Genomic DNA, 22,095 nt, shown 5'->3' with positions numbered 1-22,095 from the left:
ACTGTGGTTTACCTCCTAAACTAGAGTAAAGGCCAAGATCAGGCCAAAGCCAAGACTGGGGCCAAACACAGGACTTGTTACATGATAAGCACTCTTCTATTATTAGTCTTTTGAAGAAAATTTGCTGCATTGTTCACCACTGTATTTCCTCATTGTCTAGAACAGTGCTCACACAAGTGTACAAAGGTTAAAAGTTCCAAAGTTAAAGGAAGAAGTGAATGGAGACTATAAGTAACCACATTAGGGCACCATGGTGAGCAATGTAGTTATATAGAATTTTGTGTACTTCCTTATACATTTCTTTCCGTGACTATACCTTTTCTCCCTATATTCTCATTTAATTTCCTTATGGAAAAAAATTATTTATAGCACATATTATTCTATAAATGTTACAACAAATGGTAAAAAACAAACAAACAAACAAAAAAACCTGGATTCTAGTCTCTTGCCTTCAGTATCAGGATGACTCCCTTAATGGTAATATAAAACTAATTTTAGGTTTAAATTGCTTTGGGAATAAGAAATTGTGATTCAGTGAATATATGCTACTCTTTCAAATGTGGAAACAGTGTTTTCTATTCTGTTGTTTTTTTAACTCAAAAATAATGGCCATGTTATGCATTCAAATTTTGAAGGTCTCTATGTTGATTACTGATGTTAGAACCCACACAGGTGAAACTAGGCATCATTTTGTGACCAGCATTCTGAGTGGTCACATTCTGAACAAAGCCCTCCAAGCCCTGAAACTCATTTGCATCTTGCATTAAACCCTGATGGATCTGTTGTCTAAACCTTTATTTATCATACTCTGTGCCTCCATCTGTTGATTTCCTGACCAGATTTGAAATCTTGGGGAAACCAATAGACTTTCCCACGATAATTTCTAAACCATCATGTGGTTTTTCACAAGTTCTCTTTCAGGAACTCTGAAACACAATATCTTTTGGAGCTCTTTGATTAAAACCTAGGATGAATGTAATTTGAGTGATCAAGTTACATCCCCAAAATAAAAGGCTGGCTTAAGTTTGGTAATGGAGCAACATTGAGCTGGGCCAAGAAATCCGTACAAAATAACGCCCGTGATTCTGAAAGTCCAAAAGGACATTAGTTTTCCCATAAGATAATCTGTGCTCTCCTCAATTTCTCCATCTCAAGGAGAGAGGAAAGACTTGATTCGCATCCAGGGTACTGTTGATCCCGTAACTTCAAATATGGAGCCCGACACAAAAGAAATCACTTAATGAATATTTGTTGAGTGCTGTGATCTGAAGGAACAGAACATCACTTCACCTCTTCTTCTGTTTTTTTTTTTTTTTTTTAACCCCTCCCCCTTCTCCACAAAGGTTGAAAAAAACGATGAGGACCAAAAGATCGAACAAGATGGCATCAAACCTGAAGATAAAGCCCATAAGGCCGCGACCAAAATTCAGGCTAGCTTCCGTGGACACATAACAAGGAAAAAGCTCAAAGGAGAGAAGAAGGGGGATGCCCAAGCTGCTGAGGCGGAAGCGAATGAGAAGGAGGAAGCCCCCGTGGCCGATGGCGTGGAGAAGAAGGAGGGAGAAGGTCCCACCCCCACTGACGCGGTCCCTGCCTCGGGCCCCAAGCCTGAGGAATCCGGCAAGGCAGGGGAAACTCCTTCGGAGGAGAAGAAGGGGGAGGGCGCCCCCGATGCTGCCACAGAGCAGGCAGCCCCCCAGGCGCCTGCCCCCTCAGAGGAGAAGGCCGGCTCTGCTGAGACAGAAAGTGCCACTAAAGCTTCCACTGACAACTCGCCGTCCTCCAAGGCCGAAGACGCCCCAGCCAAGGAGGAGCCTAAACAAGCCGATGTGCCTGCTGCTGTCACTGCTGCTGCTGCTGCCACCACCCCTGCTGCAGAGGATGCTGCTGCCAAGGCAACAGCCCAGCCTCCTACGGATTCTGTGGAGAGCAGCCAAGCCGAGGAGAAGATAGGTGAGCTGCGGCCAGGGCCCGAGCCATGGGTGGGTGGGCCACAGGGACATGGGAGGCGGGGAGGGGAAAAGTCTAGAAAGCTTTTCAGGAAACCCAGGGAAGCTGCACTTAATTCCCCAGAGTGACAAGGCAGAGGGCTGACTCTGGCCACTTACATTCCCCAGTACCTCCAAGCCGGAGAGAGAACTCGGGCAGATCTGCGGAGCGGCTACTGGAGAGATCTGGCAATTATCTTGTTAGCTGAATCAGCATAAACAGTAAAACTAGGTAGTCCTGTTGGAGAAAAAAAAAAAAAAAGAAAAGTATTCAGTGTGCTGGATGCACTTAGTTTAATAAGTAATTACAGAGGCTACATATATTTTTATAGATGGGAATTAGCTAATATGATTATTTGGCTCTTGGAAGTGCCTGGTTAAAAGTACAGCCAAGTCCCTATTGATCCAGATGATCTATTTGTGAATTGCTGGCAGCAAAAACATAATCTCAGACCACCTTTGCCTATCCCTCAGTATGTTTCTGGGCATTCTCCCCACCATCAATTGGTGAGTAGTGTGGGTATGTGTGGGTACGCTCAGAGAATGTTAATTGTAACATTCAATCAGGGTCAAACTAATTAGGAAAATAAGTCTGTTGATGTTGCCAAAAACAAAAGAAAAACCCCAAATATAGAACATGCTGTGAAGTCAAACATAAATTATCATTTTACTACTGAAGATACTACTTTATACCAAATGCATAAATAATTGAGGGTTGACTATGATTACAAAAATGAACTGGATTCTCTTTGGTTTGGAGCTTTAACTTGAAAGCTGGAGTGATTTCGCTATTATGGCCCAAAGAGCCTATGCCAAATTAGAATAGAGCATCCCCTGAGCGAGGTCGATTTAATAGAACGTCACCTCCGGAGACTAGACCCATCCCTCACCCTAACCATCCAACTGTAGGGAAGGAGGCCAACAGTCTCCAAAACTGTTTTCTAGTCTAATATGACCCATGAATACCTATCGGCCTCAAAGACTTTAAAGATAAAGTTGCTTCTTTGCCTGTTTGAAAGTTTGGGTTCACTCCTTTCGAACTTTGTGAATTTAACCCATAACCTGTCCAAGGACCTATAATTGGACTGGACCACATTGTGCCCTTGAGAAAGGACCTACTACATGGGGAAATGTTTGGCATCTGACCATTATACTGAAAAAGTAATCATTGGACATTTGCAGTGATATACATGTCAGATACTAACTTAGATATTACAACTGACAGGTGATTATTTTAGGTATATTTCAAGTCTACGCCTTTCATCTTACCCTCAAAATTCTGTGAGTAAGAAGCCAGACTATATTTATTGCTATTGTTATTAGCATTCTCTAGCTCCAAACAAATCACACACCTCTTTCTACCAGTGACTCATTCTAAATCATTATTCTAACTACATACCTGCCCCAGGGGCTGGAATTTGTGGTTAAGAAGATGGGAGTGTTTCTTTAGAAAAGGTAAGGCAGGTGATAAAGAATGGGGTGTTGGTTTTAATTTTCTGAGCAAAACCAACCCTGTTAACTACTTTTTTGTTCTTGTTTTGATTTGGTTTTTTAATTTTTTTTTTTAATTCTAGTTAGTTAACATTCAGTGTCATATTAGTTTCAGGTATACAATATAAGTGATTTCAATACTTCCATACCTCACCTGGTGCTCAGCACAACAAATGTGCTCCTTAATCCCCATCACCTATCTCACACATCCCTCCATCCACCTCTCCTTTGGTATCCATCAGTTTATTCCCTGTAATTAAGAGAGTTAACTGCTTCTCTTTAGGCTTAAGGTTATAATCTCAGATATGATGGCTGGAAATTACGTTCTCATACATTTAGAAATTAATCATGATTTTAAAAACAAAATATTTGAATGGTTGGAGTTATATTTTTTAATTGGAATTTCTAAAGTTATGACAATAAACAAAGACAATGCGATTTTATTGGATTAATAGAAAGAAGGAGAACTTGAATCAATGAGAAGTCTAAAATATATTTTTAAGGAAATTCAGTTTTGCTATTTTGCAAAATATGGTAATTCCGAATGAATTAATGAATTATTTTATGTAGTACATGCTCATTAAATGTCACATGATGAATGAATGAATGAAATTGACTAGATTTCACTTATAGGTAATGATTTGTTTACTCACTCTCATTCTTCCTGCAACCTTGCTTACTCATTCATTTATTTGATCAAACAAAGCATTTGGTTTTGGAAGGCAAGCAGAGATTGTGCTCTGTGCTAAGTTTTACAGATACCAACTGAAAAAATGTCTCAATTAGTCTAATTTTTAATATGTTCATTGAAAAGTAATTGAAAGTGTAGGTGAAGTTCAGCTTGAAGGTAATTACGAAGGAGGATTTGTTTTACATTGTTTCTGAGTTTGGCTAGGTATTGTCTTCTTGGTTAGATTCTGAAATGCTGCCTGTAGCTTCTTTCTGTACTGATACGTCTATTAGTCTTGCCTGCTGTATGTGACAAGCACAAATTACCCAGATGTGGTGAGTCTCAGGAATCACAGAAGCTGGAAGTGACAGGGAGATCTATCACAGCATAGCAGGCCCAAATTCCCAGGAGCCCTGTGCCACATTTTCTTCTATCTACCATTGGATCTCATTCTAATCCAAGTTAAAATAACAGTATTTCCAATTGAGCTACACTGTCTGGAAGTGGATGTCTAACCTTGGTTGCTGTAGGATTCTGTGGGTGCCTGGATGCGTATAGAGAGACAAGCAGAGAATGTGAAACAAGGTTTGGGGCAAAACAAGTCACTAGAGAGAATTCAGGACAATAATTTCTGTCAGCAGGAGGGTAAAAAAAATTTGGACCAAATCTGATCACTGCTTTAATACAAATGGCAATGCTTTGTAAATTATAAATATGTTATTTTACTTCCTTTACTATTTATGGCTTTATTACACATAGATGCCATTTACATGAACCTTTGGAGCTGGTTTGTTTTTTCTTTCCTTTTGTTTTTTAAAATTTTGCCCCAGCTATATCTCCCTCTCTCTCTCGTTAGCCACTCTACCTGCCTATCTTTCGGTATGCCTATGACCAAAAGATTTCAGTGTATTTCTGATGACAATTCCTATATAGGAGGAGGAGTGTTTAGGCATATCTAGGACAGTGCTCCCCTTTAGCCATGAGGAGAGAACTTTCAAACTAACTTCAGTGATCATGTCCTTGGTGTCTCTTGCTGGATAGTGTCGCTCTCCTCATTGGACTCTCAGTGAAGGAATTCTGTCTCTTCTCCATGATGTTATATTGACTTCCCCCAGTAGAGGACTCCAAAATTTCGGATGTAGCCATACTCAGTGATAAAGTACTACCAAAGTAATACAGCCAGGTGGCTAGAAATCAGAGAGGTTGAAGAGGTGGTTGCCACAGGGTACTTGACTAATACTCGTGGGAGGTGTAACTCTGCATTACCCTAGGTTTTCTGTATGTTGAACTTGGCTGCATTTTATTTCCATGGTCTCATTACTTCTTTCTAACTGGAGTCACCAGTAATGACCTTCAAAACATGAGAGTTATTTTTTTTCCCTTCAAAATTGTATTTAAATTCTAGGTAGTTAACGTACAGTATAATATTGGTTTCAGGAGTAGAGTTTAACAATTCATTACTTACATATAACACCCAGTGCTCATCGCAGTAAGTGCCCTCCTTAACCTCCATCACCCATTTAGCCCATCCCCCACCTACCTCAGTTTGTTCTCTATGGTTAAGAGTCTCTTATGGCTTATTTCTCTCTCTCTCTCTCTCTCTCTTTCCCTTCCCATATGGCCATCTGTTTTGTTTCTTAAATTCCACATCTGAGGGAAATCATATGGTATTTGTCTTTCTCTGACTGATTTATTTCACTTAGCATAATACCATCTAATTCTATCCATGTCATTGCAAATGGAAAGATTTCATTCTTCTTGATGGCTGAGTAATATTCTGTTATATATACTTACCACCTCCTCTTAATCTATTCTTCAGTCGATGGACGTCTGGCCTCTTTCCATAGTTTGGCTGTTGTTAATAATGGTGCTATAAACCTCAGGGTGCATGTACTCCTTCAAATATTTATTTTTGTATCCTTTGGGTAAATACCTAGTAGTACAATTGCTGGATGGCAGGATAGTTTTATTTTTAACTTTTCGAGGATCGTCCATACTGTTTTCCAGAGTGGTGGCACCATTTGCATTCCCACTAACAGTGTAAGAGGGTTCCCCTTTCTCTGCATCCTTATCAACATCTGTTGCTTTCTGTGTTAATTTTTAGCCATTCTGACAGGTGTAAGGTATCTCATCAAGGTTTTGATTTGTAGTTTCCTGATGACGAGTGATGCTGAGCATCTTTTCCTGTGTTGAAACAGGGGAGTTTTGTCATTGTCACACCTCTTTTCCTTTTCCATTTTCTGCTTCCTACCTCCTTCCCTCTCCCCCTTCCTTCCTCTTTTGTTTTTTTCCTTCCATTTATATTAACTTTCTACTGTGCTAGGCATTAAGATCACAGAGATGAGTAAGGTATGGCTACTGATCTTAAGGAGTCTCGATCTAGTAGTGAGTGTGGGGTGAAATTTAGGGAATGGTGTTGAAAACAATCATAGTAATAATCTCAACTAAATTAAATTCTTCAAGAAGGTAAGGACTGGGGCACCTGGGTGGCTCAGTTGGTTAAGTGACTGCCTTCGACTCGGGTCATGATCCTGGAGTCCTGGGATCGAGTCCTGCATCGGGCTCCCTGCTTGGCGGGGAGTCTGCTTCTCCCTCTGACCACTTCCCTCTCATGCTCTCTTTCTCTCCCATTCTCTCTCTCTCTCAATAAAACAAATAAATTAAAAAAAAAAAAAAAAGAAGAAGGTAAGGACTACTTCTGTATGCCAAGGCACCATGGGACAAAATGTGAGTGAGACAGTGCTTTATGCAATTTGAAGCATGCTAAAAAACGTTTCTATATAATGTGTCTTTATTGCCAAATTGTTAGCCAAAAGAATGGATGCAAAACTTATAGATTCTGGAATCATACTTGTGTCCAGCCCATGTTTCTGGATTTGGGGCAATTCTTTCTGTTCCTCCAAACTAAGTTTCCCTACAGCCCAGGGTAACCATCCGTAACATGTTTAGCTTTCCAAAGGACAGGTCCTCTTCCAACAAACACTGTTAGATGTGAGATTTCCCAAGGATATTTACGCTTATATGTCAGGGTGCCTCATAAGCAGGTTTTTTTTTTTAATTTTTAAATTTATTTTCAGCAGTATTCATTGTTTTTGCACCACACCCAGTGCTCTATGCAATCCATGCCCTCTCCAATACCCACCACCTGGTTCCCCCAACCTCCCACCCCCCGCCCCTTCAAAACCCTCAGATTGTTTTTCAGAGTCCATAGTCTCTCATGATCATAAGCAGTTTTGATTTGAAATGTGATTTCAACCATTTTCCAAATTTATACACAACTCATAAAGAGTAAAAATTTGGGTTGTACAAGTCCATAAATGTTGTCTATAAAACATGGGCACCCTGTCAGATACCCAGTGGCATGCTGCTTAAAACTGTTGATTATTAAGTTTTTATGGAGCATTTTTATATTACCCGAGTAATCATTTTTATTGCGTTTTCTTGACAATGATCCAATGGCACTTGAAAATATTTTCTTTTCTGCTTTTATATTCTGAGAATAGGGACAAAGTAATGCATATTCTGCCCAAAGACAGCCAGTGATGTACCAGGGGTCAGACTGATAGGACTCTATATCGTCACCTTAATTTTAGCCTTGCAGTTCTTTTTTTTTTTCCTTTCTTTATATTTTATTTATTTATTTGACAGAGAGAGAGAGAGAGATCACAAGTAGGCAGAGAGGCAGACAGAGAGAGAGGGGGAAGCGGGGTCCCTGCTGAGCAGAGAGCCCAGTGCGGGCCTCGATCCCAGGACCCAGAGATCATGACCTGAGCCAAAGGCAGAGGCCTAACCTACTGAGCCAATCAGATGCCCTAGCCTTGCAGTTCTTTACATCTCTTTTAAGGTGCAGTTTTATCAATTCCTGCATTTTCTCTTTTTCTTAGCAGTTGTGACATTTTTTGATTATTGTTGGACAGCACCAACCAGAACTTTCCTGGGCTGTTCTGGGTCCTGTGTGCCCAGTAAGATGATGCAGAGGAAAGAACACTGGGCTAGAATAAGGAGACTAGGGTTCTACCTCAATATTTCTGCTAACCAGCTGTGAATTTTAAGCAAGTCATTGCTTCTCTCTAGGTTCCAGTTTTAAGAGGAGGGGCTGGGAGAGTTGGCTTTTAAGGTTTTTTCAAGATTTAAAATGCATGGTTTTTATAACAGCTAGCACTTAAGGAGCATTTGTCAAGTGCTGACCCTGTGCTGACTGCGACATGGGGGTTACCCCTATTTAGTCATCAAGAGCACTCTGTGGTATAAGTACTTTGACAGAAGAGGAGTCCGAGGTTCAGAGAGATTGTAGCACCTAATCACTTTCAACAGCTAGCAAGTAGCTGAACCAGGTGCTCAGCCTTACATTGAACCCTGATACCACTACAAGTACTATTCCAAAAAACAAACAAACAAACAAACAAACAAAGACAAGGAGGAGATCTAAGAACCCCAACATTGTGTCTTAATCTAAGAACGTCCCTTTCATTTGTATAATTGGATCCTCTAGGCTCTTGTCCAGGAATCATGAGTGATCACTTTTACAGATGAGTAACTAGTAATTACCCATACTCCTGGCCATAATTTCCTCATAGCTCCATCACCCCAAAATTATTCAGAATATTAAACTAGTTCTGAGTTTGGGGTTCCTAGTTTGAAAATTATTAAGTACTACTGTCTTATTAAGCCTAAGAGAGCTATAAAATCAGTTGAAATTGGTTGTTCTTAACAGAAGTACTACTGACTCCATTGAATATGTTGGGAGAGCTGAACATTAGAAAGTGAAATTTTCAGATCTCAGATGAAAGTAATTTCATGTGTTCTAGGTTATCTCTACCCTGAATTTGTCTTGTCAAAATTAGTATGTTAAAATTCTGTTTACATCTTTTATTTCCTTTTTGGCAAGTACATTTTTTAAAAGATTTTATTTGTTTATTTGACAGAGATCACAGGTAGGCAGAGAGGTGGGGGTGGGGGAGAAGGCTCCCTGCTGAGCAGAGAGCCCAATGCAGGACCCTAGGATCATGACCTGAGCCAAAGGCAAAGGCTTTAACCCACTGAGACACCCAGGTGCCCTGGCAAGTACATTTCTAAAGGACCCCAGTACCTTTCTACTTGTGACTAAAATAATATGAAGAACTTAGTAGAGAGAGCAGGTTGGAGAGCAATCACTCTTGCTTTTAATTTTAAAAAATTTAAGCTGACAAAAGATAAGAAGAGATGTTTTAGAGTCCAGAAACTCACATTTTGAAAACTTTCATCTATTCTTTCATAGCTCATATTAAATAATTACTATTGCCTCATAAAGGAAGCTAATAATCAGAGAGACAGGTAAGTAGCTCTGCTAATTTTAAACTGTAGAGTTATATTTGGAATTGAAAATGAAAGAGTATTTCTTAAAATACAGATTACTTTCAGATGCTAGTATATGTTCATAAAACATATTTTCTCATGTTCTCTATACACATACAAATGCACACAAGATCCCAGAAGGATTAAAAAGAGGAGGAGGAGGAGACAGAACTGAGAGCAGCAAGGGTTACACAGTCCATTTGGCTAAGCATGGAGAGAGAGAAGAGCACTCAGTTTAATGGACTAGAAAGCACTGAGTGGTCATTACTCTTATTTTCTTCTCACAGTCATAGCTTCATTAAATAAAGAATGGAAAGCTTTCTATAACCAGACATAAAAGGAGGGGAAGAGGGAAACCAAGGGTGCTGCTTCAAGCTACAAAACCTGAGCCTTTGAAGGTCTCCCAAGATGATATGGTTTACAGCATGCAGAAAGAGGAGGGAGGGTTGTGAGAGGATGTGTCCATTTTGCCAACCCTCTTAGTCATGTGTGAACTTTGTGTCATAAGGCAATGACTGAATCAGGTGCTGAACCTCAGACCAATTCCTACAAGCAAGAAAATCTGAATCTCTGCCTTTTCAAAACAGCTTTTGCCAGTTATCGATCTCACAGTAATAAAGCTTGGCTCTCCAAGCAAATAATTTATTTCTGGGCTTATTTAAAAGAATTGCCCATAAATTGTTTTCATGAAGATGATGAATAAAATCCATGTTTTTAATAGATCCAATATCTTACGGGCAGTATTTGGTGCAAGGGCTCTGTATTTTCAGCATAAATAGACTGAACGTTACCTACAGTCAAAAGAGCTGGGTCCTCGTTCAGGTTCTGCTGTGATTCCAGGCCAGCCCTTCCACCTCTGGGCTTGGGTCCACACCTGCAAAGTAAGTGCGTTCAACTAGGTCCACTCTGCCTTCTAGTTCCAAAAGGCAGGTATGCAGGGATAGACTGAAGAAGTATCTTTCAAGTGTGGCCACAGGGCCTCTTATTCAACCCTCCTTGCTTTCCTGCAGTCTCTTATTTTCTAAACTATTAGAAAGTGTGTTTAGGGGACAGGGCAGATAATAAGTCTAAATAGAGGGACAAAGAATCCAGGAAGAGTCAGCTTTAAGAAAGTTTATGGTTACACTGGAAGCCCAGGAGACTACAGTAAATAAATAAATAAATAAACAAACAAATAAATAAATAAAATAACCCAACTCAATGAAATTTTCTAATCCACCTTACACTTGAGATTGAAAATGAGGAGATGACAATGATGTTTTCTGATATCGTTAGATTCTCGTTTTTATCTCTCCTGACCCTGTCTCTGAGATGGAAAGCTATGGCTACAGTGGCCATAATTTGCTGTTAATAGTTTCACTGTCATCTTAGACTTAATTCACTTTTTCTTTTTATACTCATCTTATTTATTAAAATAATTAAATCAGCTCCAAGAGGGCACAGAACCTTAAATTCCTGTGTAGAGCAATGGCTGCATATCTGACAGACAATTGTGGTTAATAAGCATTTTAAAAAATTTTGTCAGGAGAGTGTCACTAAAGCATAAGAATTACATGGGTAGGCCCAATACAGTGTCCCTTCAACTCTTTTATTCATTCTACAGCCACAGAAATTGAATCTTAGATCATGAGTGAAATTAGCTAACAGACCTAAGTGGCTGGATTTGGGCTCTCAAACATTCCAAGAAGAGCTGGTGCAGGTGAGGAACAGGCTAGTTGTGAGTACTTAGTAATTCTTACGCATATTTTCAATCTTCAAAATCACAAATTAAGGGTATGTAAAAGATAAAAGATTTCAGTTTGATCATCTCATACTATTCTGTTTGGAATAGAATACCATCTTTAAGGTATCTCCAAGGGGAAAAAAGTACCCTGGGAAGGCTAGTTGCTTTTTCTTATAAATCATGTTCTTTCCTGGAGGCATATATATAGTCAAGTAAGTTTTGAGGCTAGGTTTTTTTTTGTTTTGTTTTGTTTTTACCTTTTTTCCAGTATTAGTTAGTAGAAACTTCTGGATTTTGTAATAGAAACCAGAAGGCATTCCCCTAAAATAGTCCCTTCTTGCTGATGCATGGTGAATGTGTGTATTTCTCAGGTAGAGTAGAGATGAACATTTATATAGCTTTGCAAGAATCTTCTTTTTGGGATGTGAAGAGGTGAAAAATGTAATTTAGACATGTTTAAGCATATCTATATACAGGCATGTATCTATGCTTGTAGCCTACTCTTCTGCCAACTCACTAGTATATGTACACACACACACACACAAACACACACACACACACATACACAGATCTGACATATAGGGAAAGCACTGCCCATGAGTTCAGGCTGTCAGAGAAAATCCGGAAGAACAATGAACTACATGTTTTTCCACTCTTAAGGCCATCAAGAAGCCAAGAGTAGGGGGAGGGGGCAGATGGTTCTGGAAAAGCCTGTGAGTCTCTCAGAGGATCTGTGTGGAGAGCACCCCTGCCCTGCTTCTGCTGGTGGGTGTGTCCCTGGAATGTGTCTGAGTGTACAGTGAGTTGGGGGAGCCAGGAGTCAGGACAGAGGCTATCTATGATGAAATTTATAGTGTGTGAAAATGAGACTTCTGTGTGGGCTAAATAGGGGAAAAGAGCCCAGGCAGACTTCCTGGGGCAGAGGTCACCTCTGCTGAGTCTTGAAGGACAAGATGTATCTACTAAAAAAAAACAAAAAACCCAATACTTGAGAAACTACCTTTCATTTGAACTAACACAAAAATACAAATAACTCAAGTCCTAATTCAGCAGCAGCTATTGAAGATGAATCCATAGTTCATCTTCATGGAATTCTTTGTTCTCAATGGAACAGAGTTCCATTATATGTTCTGTTTATTGTCGAGTCCCTGGCACCTATAACAATGGGAAATAGGAGGCAGCCAGTAAGTATTTGATGAATGAATTAAGAATAAGTGAAAAATGGTATTATAATAGAAAAAGCCCTAAACTGACCTACGAGACTGGATTCTAACCTGAATGTTTGGGGTAGGCAACTTCCTTGCATTCTCTGGGAGTGAGCTTACCCTTTCGTGGAACCAAAATGTCGGACAGAGGCTCTCAGGATCACCACTATTTCTAAAACAGCTCGACAATTCCCGTTTGTGTCACATGCCAACCTCTAGGTAGATTCTAAGTGCTTAACCAGGAAGCTGTGCTACTGTCAACCTTTCTCCTGTTTTGGAGGCTGAATATAGCGCTTGCTGGAAATTTTGCTGTTATTCAGAGGCATACGTCATCCCTGAGGTAGCTAGATTTCAAGCCATTCGGAGACCAGAGTGAGCATTTTGCCTCATGTTCAGAAACATATTGAAAACTAGAGGAAACCGAAGCTGCTTCCTTCTGAAAGCAGGTGATTAATTTCGTTCCAGCCCCGTGAGTGACCTGTGTGAGGCTCGTGCCAGTGTGTGACAGGTACACCCGGAGAAGGAATGATCTGCCAGGTTCCTTGGCTCCTTTTCCTCATCTGACATGTTTAAGTAATCTTCACAGGGTGTTAAGAGTCTCCTGAACCTGCTGTGCCCCACTATAGGATGAATTGTTAATATGTTCCCAAGCCCACAGTGTTGGGACAGAGACCAGAAAACAGGCTTTCCCACTCCTATTGCCTAGTCTCCTTTCCCACAGCAGTATAAACATAATTTGTGTACGGCTTGGGAGCCGTTCAGGCTACAGACCATAAGGAACGTTGGAGTGGAAGGTTGAACAGATTTCTTCCCACATATAAACTCTCACGGATTCGGTAAAAAAGAAAGACAGGGCACTACTCTATGAAACTGTCTCTCGTCCAGTCAAAAGGGCTGAGCAAGCACGGAGTTCAGCCATGTATTTGCAGCATTTTCCCACCAGTGTGATCAGATCCTTCTAGAAAGAAAAGCAGCAGGGGAAGATGTTTGTTTCCCTCCTTTCTCTTTCCACGTGGAAAGTTTAACTGGGCTGGGCGGAAAGAACCTGTCTTCCCTTGAACAACACAGGTCAGTTTCCTCTTTCTTGCCAGTTTTTAAGGAAAAGCAGAGGGTAAAAATGAAGCAAAATCTTGCCACTCTCTGATTAGCTATTTATGGATGTTTCTCAGCCCAGAAGAAAGGTAGATCTTTAAGATGTAACACTGTTTTTGTGCTACATTGAGTGTGGTCTGGATACAAGGTGGGTGCAGTTGTTAAATTGCATATTGCTCTTGAACTTCTATGAGCTGAAACCCTTCTCTCCTTTCCTAACATTCTGATAGAGCAGGCTTTTGCAAGAGTATCACACAATAAATGAATAGATTTTCATGTTCCTATTAATCTGGGAACTCCGGCTGCCTCACATCAGAAGTCTCCACCAGAGGATTAGTTTGAAAGATGAGTTAGAAGGAATATTTATCACATTTTCAGGTATTATAGAATAATGTTTCTCTTTCCCACTCTCTTCCTATCTTCATTGTAGTCATTGTCTGGCCATTTGCCCCTAGTTTCCTGATGATTGCACATGGATATGGTTACAGTGTAACAAACAAACAAGCAAACAAACCAAACCATAAATGTTCATGATTGATGGCTTTATCAGATATCTGCAGTGATGTACTAGTAAACTGGCTCTCCAAAACAAAACAAAACAAAACAAAAACCCAAATTGAAAAAGCCCTGATTTGTAGTATTTGCCAATTTCAGTGGTATAAACACTCCCATCGTAGCTGATTTCAGGCTACCAATGTGTTGTCACTGAACACACAGATGGGAAGTGATGCTAACAGCTCACTTTCAGTAGCCAGTGGGAGCCAGTTTCATCATATCCCAAATGAATATATTTTAGAAGTTAATACACTTTACTTTTCGTGACTAAAATACTAGAGCAGTAGTCATCAGATCCCAGTGTGTTGGTGTAGAAGCACATAAATAACTATCTATAGCACTCACAAACTTGTGTGTGTGTGTAACATATGCCTTGAGAACTAGTTTTAACATTTGCGTTGATTTCTGTTATGCACTGTACACTTACCAAAGGTTAAGGAAAAGGGTGAAGTTCAGAATCATACCTGCTATACAACTAGGAAAATAGTTGCTACAGAAGGAATTGATATATTTATTGCTCTCAAAAGTGTGATCTCAGCGGCATCTTTTTAATTAGTTGAAAGACTTTTTATCTTTCCAGTGGTGAATTCAGGGTTCAGACTGAATCATGACCATGCTGGCTTTTCTGACCTTTAATGCAGAGGAAACGCTGCCTCTTTCCTTTCCTCATACTAATTTTTAGGGAGCATGGTGCTTTTATTCCTAGGCAGAGCTTTGTGACACCATGAAGCCACAGAAGGTGGGATCAGACTCGTGAGGAATTATTGAGGACAGAAGTTTTAAAAAATTTTTAGCCAGGGTACCGTTTGTTCAAATGAGTTTCAAATGTATGTACACGAAACCCCCAAACCTAGCTTATCTGGTTGAGAATGGCAGGGGGAAATGAGGCCCAGGGCTCCTTTTACTCTGCTTCTATCCTTCCCCTGTAAATGGGAAATACATTAAGAAATCTCTCTCTTACTGTCTTTTTACACATGGCCAGTAAAATAGCCAATGTCAGGCGCAGACCTGACCTTCTCAGTCCTGCCGCTGGTTTTCACGATGAGTATGGACCCTGCAGCCATGTTGATTTAGTAGTAGCTTATGTGTATTATTTAGAAGGTCAACATAACACCCCCCTGATTATAGTCTAACTGTTTAGACACAGATAGACTTGGTCTGAGTAGCCTCTCAGCATGGTGTTTTTTTTTTTTTTAATTTTTTTTTTTAAATTCTAAACAGTATTGAAGGGATGCCAAATTTATTTTGTAAATCAGACATCCAAGGAAAATTTATTTTCTAAAAAACTTGCTTTGAAACCTTAAATCAGTGAATTTTGACTGTGTTCCTTAGAGCCCTGAAATCCCATGGGGTAGCCCCTCAGAAGTGGTTTCTGGAAATTGGGTTGTCTTGCTGAATCAGGTGAGCAAGGATCTGGGTCTTCCACTATCCCATAATCCCCTTTTCCTCCACTAACTTTTTTCTGGCTCTTGGTAAAATTTTGACATTCTAACTAATAATAACTGAAAATTATTGTTCTACATTTAAAGCCAATTTCAATCAACTGAGCCACCCAGGCGTCCCCATTTAAAGTCAATTTCAAAAGTCCTTGAATGTTGGCATGATTCAGACGCCACTGAACATAATTCAGAATTCATCTTTTCATTCAGGTGTCCACTCTATGTGTAGCCTGAATTGTTTATTTTATCAACAGACGCTCTTCCCAGATATATTATAGGAATTGTTCAAATTCTAGTTGTTCAAATTTAAATAGGAGTTGTTCGAATGGTTGAAATCTATAAGCATTTGCTCATATTGCAAACTGTAAACAAATGGAAGTCAGGGGACTCAGCCGGGGTTACTAACCAAGGCTGAATAAAACTTCTGCATCTGTAGCTTCTTGGTCTTTGAGAAAAAGAAACAGATTAATAATGCAATAATATTTTTTAGTTCTACTCCAATTTTCAGCATAATTATATAAACAAAACATCCTCTGTGATGCGATACCACTTAAGGAATTCCATCCATGCAGTTTTGAAACATCTACCAAAAAAAATATTTCTAGAAAGCTAAGCCCAAAATCTGTCTCAAAAATTCCAAAATAATCTGCCACTTTCTTCCTTCTACTCCTCAGCCATGGTGGATAATAACTGTTTATACCTCTGTCTAAAAGGATGCCTAAAAGGGAAACACCCAGGGGCGATGGGGCCAGTTCTTATTTTACTCCAGAGATTAACATCCTAAATGTCACTTGAATGATTACAAATCACTTGAATGATCACAGTATGAAACAGCCCAGCTGGGTGAAAGGAGTAGATTCAATCATGCCATGATAATCTAGGCTTAGGGTTTGAGGGGCTTTGATTTCTTCTTATAACTTCTAATTAAACTTTTTTTTTTTAAGATTTACTTATTTATTTTAAGGGAGAGGGACAGAGGGAGAGGGAGAGAATCTCACTCCACACTGAGTGTGGAGCAGACGTGAGGCTCCATCCCATGACCCATAAGATCATGATGTGAGCTGAAACCAAGAGCCTGATGCTTAACCAGCCGAGCCACCCAGGGTTCCCAGTATAATGGGTTATTTCGAAGACCGCTCATACAAAGCTACAAATGTATACCTTTAGAGTGAAATCTAAAGGATTACCATGGCCTCTAAGGCCCTGTGTGATCAGAATTCTGCTTACCTCTCTGATCTAATGTTTTTCCACTCTGCCCTTCATCACTCTTCTTTAGCCACACTATATTTGTAATGTCTCTATCACGCACCCCGCGTGTTCCTGTGTCAGTGACTTTGCACTTCATAAGCAGCTTGAGAAAAGGACAGAATTATTGTAGTTTTCAAATTCGAAGACCCACAATAAAAGTTATGGGTTTTTAAGCCAAGAATCCAATTGTATTGCTTACAGCCCAACTCGTTGAGCTTTATAAATCAGGCACCTCCTTTCGATGACTTTCTAAATATCAGCCAGGCACCCAGACACTTTGCAACTGGAGGTTTGGCTCAGAAGGGAAATTGGCCGAAGTATGAGAAGAAGTCGGGGTCCCAGAAAAACCAGGTAGGGTATGGGTGGGGACCCTTCAGTGAACAAAGAGGAGAGAGGAAGTGGAAGGGAAAAAGAACAGAGGCTGGAAACTAGGAGAGGAAAAAAGGAGTCGAAAAGTCGATGAGGACCGGAAATGAAAGTATCAGGGGACCAAAAAGAATAAGAAAGGAAATAGAGAAAGAAGAATAGGTAGAGAAAAGGAAGAGAGGAAAGCATGAAGCATGGGTGGGGCAGGACTGGGAGACAGGGTCCAGCAAAGGAGAGGCACAGAGCTCAGCACTAGGAGACGGGGGCCCTGCAGCTTTAGATCGAACATGTGCTCTGAATGGGTAGGACACATTTACCTTCTCCTCTGATAAAAGGATATGGTTTTGGAAGTATCTTCCATCTCTAGCACTCTCTGTTCTTGACTTCACAAAGAGCAGGCCTGAAGAGCTCCCTAACAAATGGATTTTCTGTCTCTGAGCAGATCTAAGTGACAGATGGGGCTGGTCCCCAAGGAGGAACCTGCCCCCCCGAACCCCCAGCCTGGGCTCACTGTTGTTAGGGTCCTCTACAGCATCAGTCTCCCCGCCCCACCCAGTGCAGCTTCTGCCACCAAGAAACCAAGGTGTTTCTTGCTTCCAGGCAGCAGAAGGAAAAAAGAGTTGAGCTTCATTACCCCACAAGTTTCAGTGGATGGCTTTTTTCATACAAACCCATTATAGATTCCAAGGCATATTTCAGAAATATTTTTTTAATGTAATACACGCCTTAGGCAGACAGTACTGGGTCCTGGGTTTATCCCCAGGTTTCTTACTGTGTGGCTGTCATAATTCTTTTAACCACCACCCCCCGTCTCTTCATTCCTAAAATCGGGGTAATAACATGATGTTCAAACAGTTGTTGTGAGAATTTAGTAATGTAACATATTTAGAGAAACTGGCATAGTATAGCTCCTCAATGAATATCATTTTGCCTTCCCTCTCTTCTGATAACTGGAAATAAATGGTTCTCAAGGCTCCCCTCTTCCCATATGGAGATCCCTTAGGCAGATCTTTAAATTGGAGGTGACAGAAACAAGGATTGTCTGTCAGCTGTCCATAGGTAGAAAACATTGTAAAAGATTCTTTTCATCCAATAAATAAAGAGAATCTTTTTTTTTTTTTCCAATCCAAAATAAAGCATCTCAAAGAGTATATAAGTACTACAAAAGGAAAAAGTATGCTTACTGGATACTGCAACAGTAGGCGGAGAATTGCGACAGCCCTGGATTTAGCCAACTCTCTTCCTTAGAGATTTGCAGTGCAAGGGGAAGATCACAGGTGTTAGAATTAGACCCATCTGTGGTTGAATGAGAGACCTGGTCTCTAACCAGCTTTATGCCACTAGGTCAACATCAGTTTTGTCGTCTCTGAAATAATGTAATATCCTTGTTACTGAACTTGGTGGTTCTCAGCATTACATAGATCACGTGTGAAGTGCTCACTATGGTATTGTATTGAACACATAGTAAGTGCCTAATAGAAAGTGACCGTTGCTTCTGGTTGCTTTCGGCTAAAGCTATCAGGAAACTTTTTTCCCCGTGGCATTACACTTCTGATTTTATAAAGGAAATTAATGGGCCAATAGGACACGTTTTATGGCCAGCAAGAGAGGCACATAATGATTTGCAGCCTCTTTTGGGAGTCAGAGACTATTCTATTTGGCCTACCATGTAGCTCAGCAAGATTACTGAGTCCTTACATTATTAACAATGATTGAGCCTGGAATTCAGCCAAGGCCACAGGTAGTGATGTTAAGATTAATTTAGGCTCCATGTAATTGGTCCCTCAGAAACTGTGATCTAGGGATTCAACAGAAACTGTTGGAGTCCCTTAAGGGAAATTGCTAATACACTCTTTCTAGGTAGATACCAGCTTATAAACTGTAACATCTTGGATTTCAGTCTTACATTCTTAGACCTACAAGAAAACTTAATATATCACATAGACCTGTGAAATGGGGCGGGGAGGCTTTGAGAGGGTCCTTTAATCCCCTGAAATCATTTGCAACGTGTTATATCGTGTGTGTATATGGATGACATTCGTATGTCCTTGTCTTTCATCAGACATTCAGCTGGGACCATGACACAAAAAGATTAAGATCCATTGTACTCAAAACTATCTTTAGAAGATATATGTTTTAATGAAAGATGAAACATGCTCAGGGATTCAGGTTGCATGATCTGCCCATGGTCACACAATGAGTACGAGAGTAGAGACAGGAAACCCAGCTGGCCCAACAACTGAGTTTTCCCATAATTCAACTGATTTTTATTTTTAGTATGTATCATTTCCATACTACACTAGGCAATGGGGGATATAGATGTATAAAACCGAATATCTGCTGTTACCAAAGTTGCAGTCCTGTTGAGAGGGGAAAAAAATGGGGAGCCTTAAAAGAAAAAAGAAACTGGGGCGCCTGGGTGGCTCACTGGGTTGTGCCTCTGCCTTAGGCTCCGGTCATCGTGGTCCCAGGGTCTTGGGATTGAGCCCCACGTTGGGCTCTCTGCTCAGCAGGGAGCCTGCTTCCTCCTCTCTCTCTCTCTCTCTCTGCCTGTCTCTCTGTCTACTTGTGATCTCTATCTGTCAAATAAATAAATAAAAATCTTAAAAAAAAACAAAAACAAAAACAGGACCAGTAAAAAACAATGTATCTACTTGCAAGCTGAGGGCTGTAATTGCAGAGAAGAAATTCAGAGGTCAGGATGGACAGTAGTGTCCAAAGGAAAGAAGTGAACATCACTGCAGAGTACTGGTAAGGATACTTTCCCTAGTAGTTTGTGTCCATGTGGGGACGGTGGATCTGCTGGGCCTGCTTATTAAAAAGCCTCAAAATGGCCAAAGGACTTGATGGTGCCAATGAATAGAGGGTGCCTTATTATATTATTTTTCTCCACGAAGGACTCTGATATTTCTACAAGAGCTATACAAAGCACAGTCTACACTTACTAATTCACTGCAAAGCCTCGTAAGTAATTTTAGCTTACCTCTTAAAGCGGTTTAAATGAACAGCACTTGGACTGTTTAATCATTTCCGAAGGACTGAAAAATAAAAATTAGTTTCAGGACGGCGTAAAAGTAGGACCCAGTCACAATAAGTTGTACCAGATTGCATCTGCTCTGTGGCTCGCCTGGAGTCATTTCTTCCCGGAGGGTAATTCTTGATTTTAACATTCCACCCAATTCTGGGAACGGAATTACTCTGGCGCCCTCTGCTGGGCAGAGATGGGAAGTTCAGCAGGAAACAATGGTGTCTGGGTCTCTGCAATGTGGGGGCGGTGTCCGGGATCCTGAGCCCACAGCAGCCTCCAGGCTGGATCCATTTAGTGCTCTTCACAGCTATCCCACTCAGGTATGCTCTGGCATCAGGCCTGAATTCAGGAGCCGAAAGCAGTCATCGAATTTTTGTTGTAAGGAGGTTGTCAGTTAATTTTTTTTTTTTATTTATTTTTGTTTTAAAGATTGTATTTATTTGACAGAGAGAGAGAGAGAAATCACAAGTAGGCAGAGAGAGAGAGAGGGGAGGAAGCAGGCTTCCCGCGGAGCAGAGAGCCTGACGCAGGGCTCGATCCGAGGACCCTGGGATCACAACCTGAGCCACCCAGGCCCAAGAAAACTATTTCCTTCTACTGAGCAGTTAGAGAGCTGGACTCTCCTTTCATTGAACACAATACCATGACTCACTGTGGGCGGTGGCCTTCTTGCTACAGAACAATAACTCTTGAGAGGCCAGTGAGAAACTCTGAGGCCATGATTTTTTTTTTTTTTTTTTTTTTTTGGCCCATTCAATTATTGTTTTTTTACCAGTGGGTATAGCACATTGATATTCATCACTGATTTCTTGGCTTAAATAATCAGAATTAATGCCATGGTGTTAAACCAAATTCAGAGTGTCTACTCTGATGTTCCTGTAGTACCCTGCTCAGCTGATTTTTTGCTAGAGGTGAAAACAGGTCCAGTTGTAATTAAGAAAGGGGTGGGGGAGTGCTGAGCAGGAAAGCACAAGAGAGGAGTTGTGAGTTCTCCTGGGTGTACATTGGAGGCGAACTTCTGAAATAAAACGATGGGAAGAGTGGAGGTAATGATTGTTTCCAACACTCCACTTTTATTTTATTTTATGTTTTTTAGGATCAATAGCATGGACATGGAGGTCTGCCTCTGGTTTCCATAACAACCTGGCTTATTGAAAGACTGCAGGCTCCACAAATCCCCAATTATCAGCCTTGCAGGGCTTATTAATGGAGCTGAGGATCCCAGCGATCATTGCTGGCACGTGCCTAGTGGGCTGGCTGGCGGGAGGGTGGAGGAGATGGGAAGGGGAGATGTGTGGTGAGACAGCAGCCATTTGTCCCCCTGTCAGTTAGGGGAGTGCAGTCATTCAGGAGGCTGTGTGAGCATCCCTGAAGCCTTGAGTGGCTGTGGCTGTCCTTACAGGCAGCCCAGAAATCGGAGTAGAGACTGTTTTTCCCAGCCCCACCCTGAAGCCATCCTTCTGGAGTAAATCCATATGAATATAACACATACCCTGTATGTTTATTGAGCTCCTATAATTAATTGAGGCTTCCTCACAAAGACAATGGCGACTCTATATTTCTAATATTAACTCAAGCCTTAATTAACATGTGAAGCCAATGCATATTTCCATTCAATGCATATTTGATAGCTCTGAATTGCTCGGCCTTTGGTCTGGCGCTCGCTTATTAGGTCCTCACCCTAGAACAACTGCAGCAGCAATAATAAAAGTACTGTCAGTAACAATACAGAGAACACTTACTTCTCTTGTTCCAGGCTGTCTGCTGTGACCCTCGATTGGGCTGCATCATTGTCCCTTATACGGAAGTAAGAGAACTTAAATAATTTAGGCCACATGGCTAGCGAGCTTCAGTACACAAGGGTCTCATTCCTACTCCCTCTATATAATTACTTTTATTCTTCCCATTTTATTTAACTCCGGTGTCCTCAAGATAGAAAAGGAACACCACATTTAC

The 22,095-nt window shown here is 40.7% G+C and overlaps 1 protein-coding gene across 1 annotated transcript in view; it reads left to right on the top strand.

Annotated features, from left to right (window-relative positions):
- Positions 1-22,095, top strand: part of GAP43 (growth associated protein 43) — a 102,217-nt gene that overhangs the window by 53,154 nt on the left and 26,968 nt on the right. Inside the window, exon 2 of the mRNA XM_032348188.1 lies at positions 1,344-1,953. Within this exon, the coding sequence (XP_032204079.1) occupies positions 1,344-1,953 (610 nt within the window). The remainder of the gene's footprint in view (positions 1-1,343; positions 1,954-22,095) is intronic.

The sequence above is a fragment of the Mustela erminea genome, chromosome 1 (genome assembly GCF_009829155.1).
Source record: "Mustela erminea isolate mMusErm1 chromosome 1, mMusErm1.Pri, whole genome shotgun sequence".
In the NCBI taxonomy this organism is placed as follows: domain Eukaryota; kingdom Metazoa; phylum Chordata; class Mammalia; order Carnivora; family Mustelidae; genus Mustela; species Mustela erminea.
This window is presented reverse-complemented; position numbering and strand designations above follow the sequence as displayed.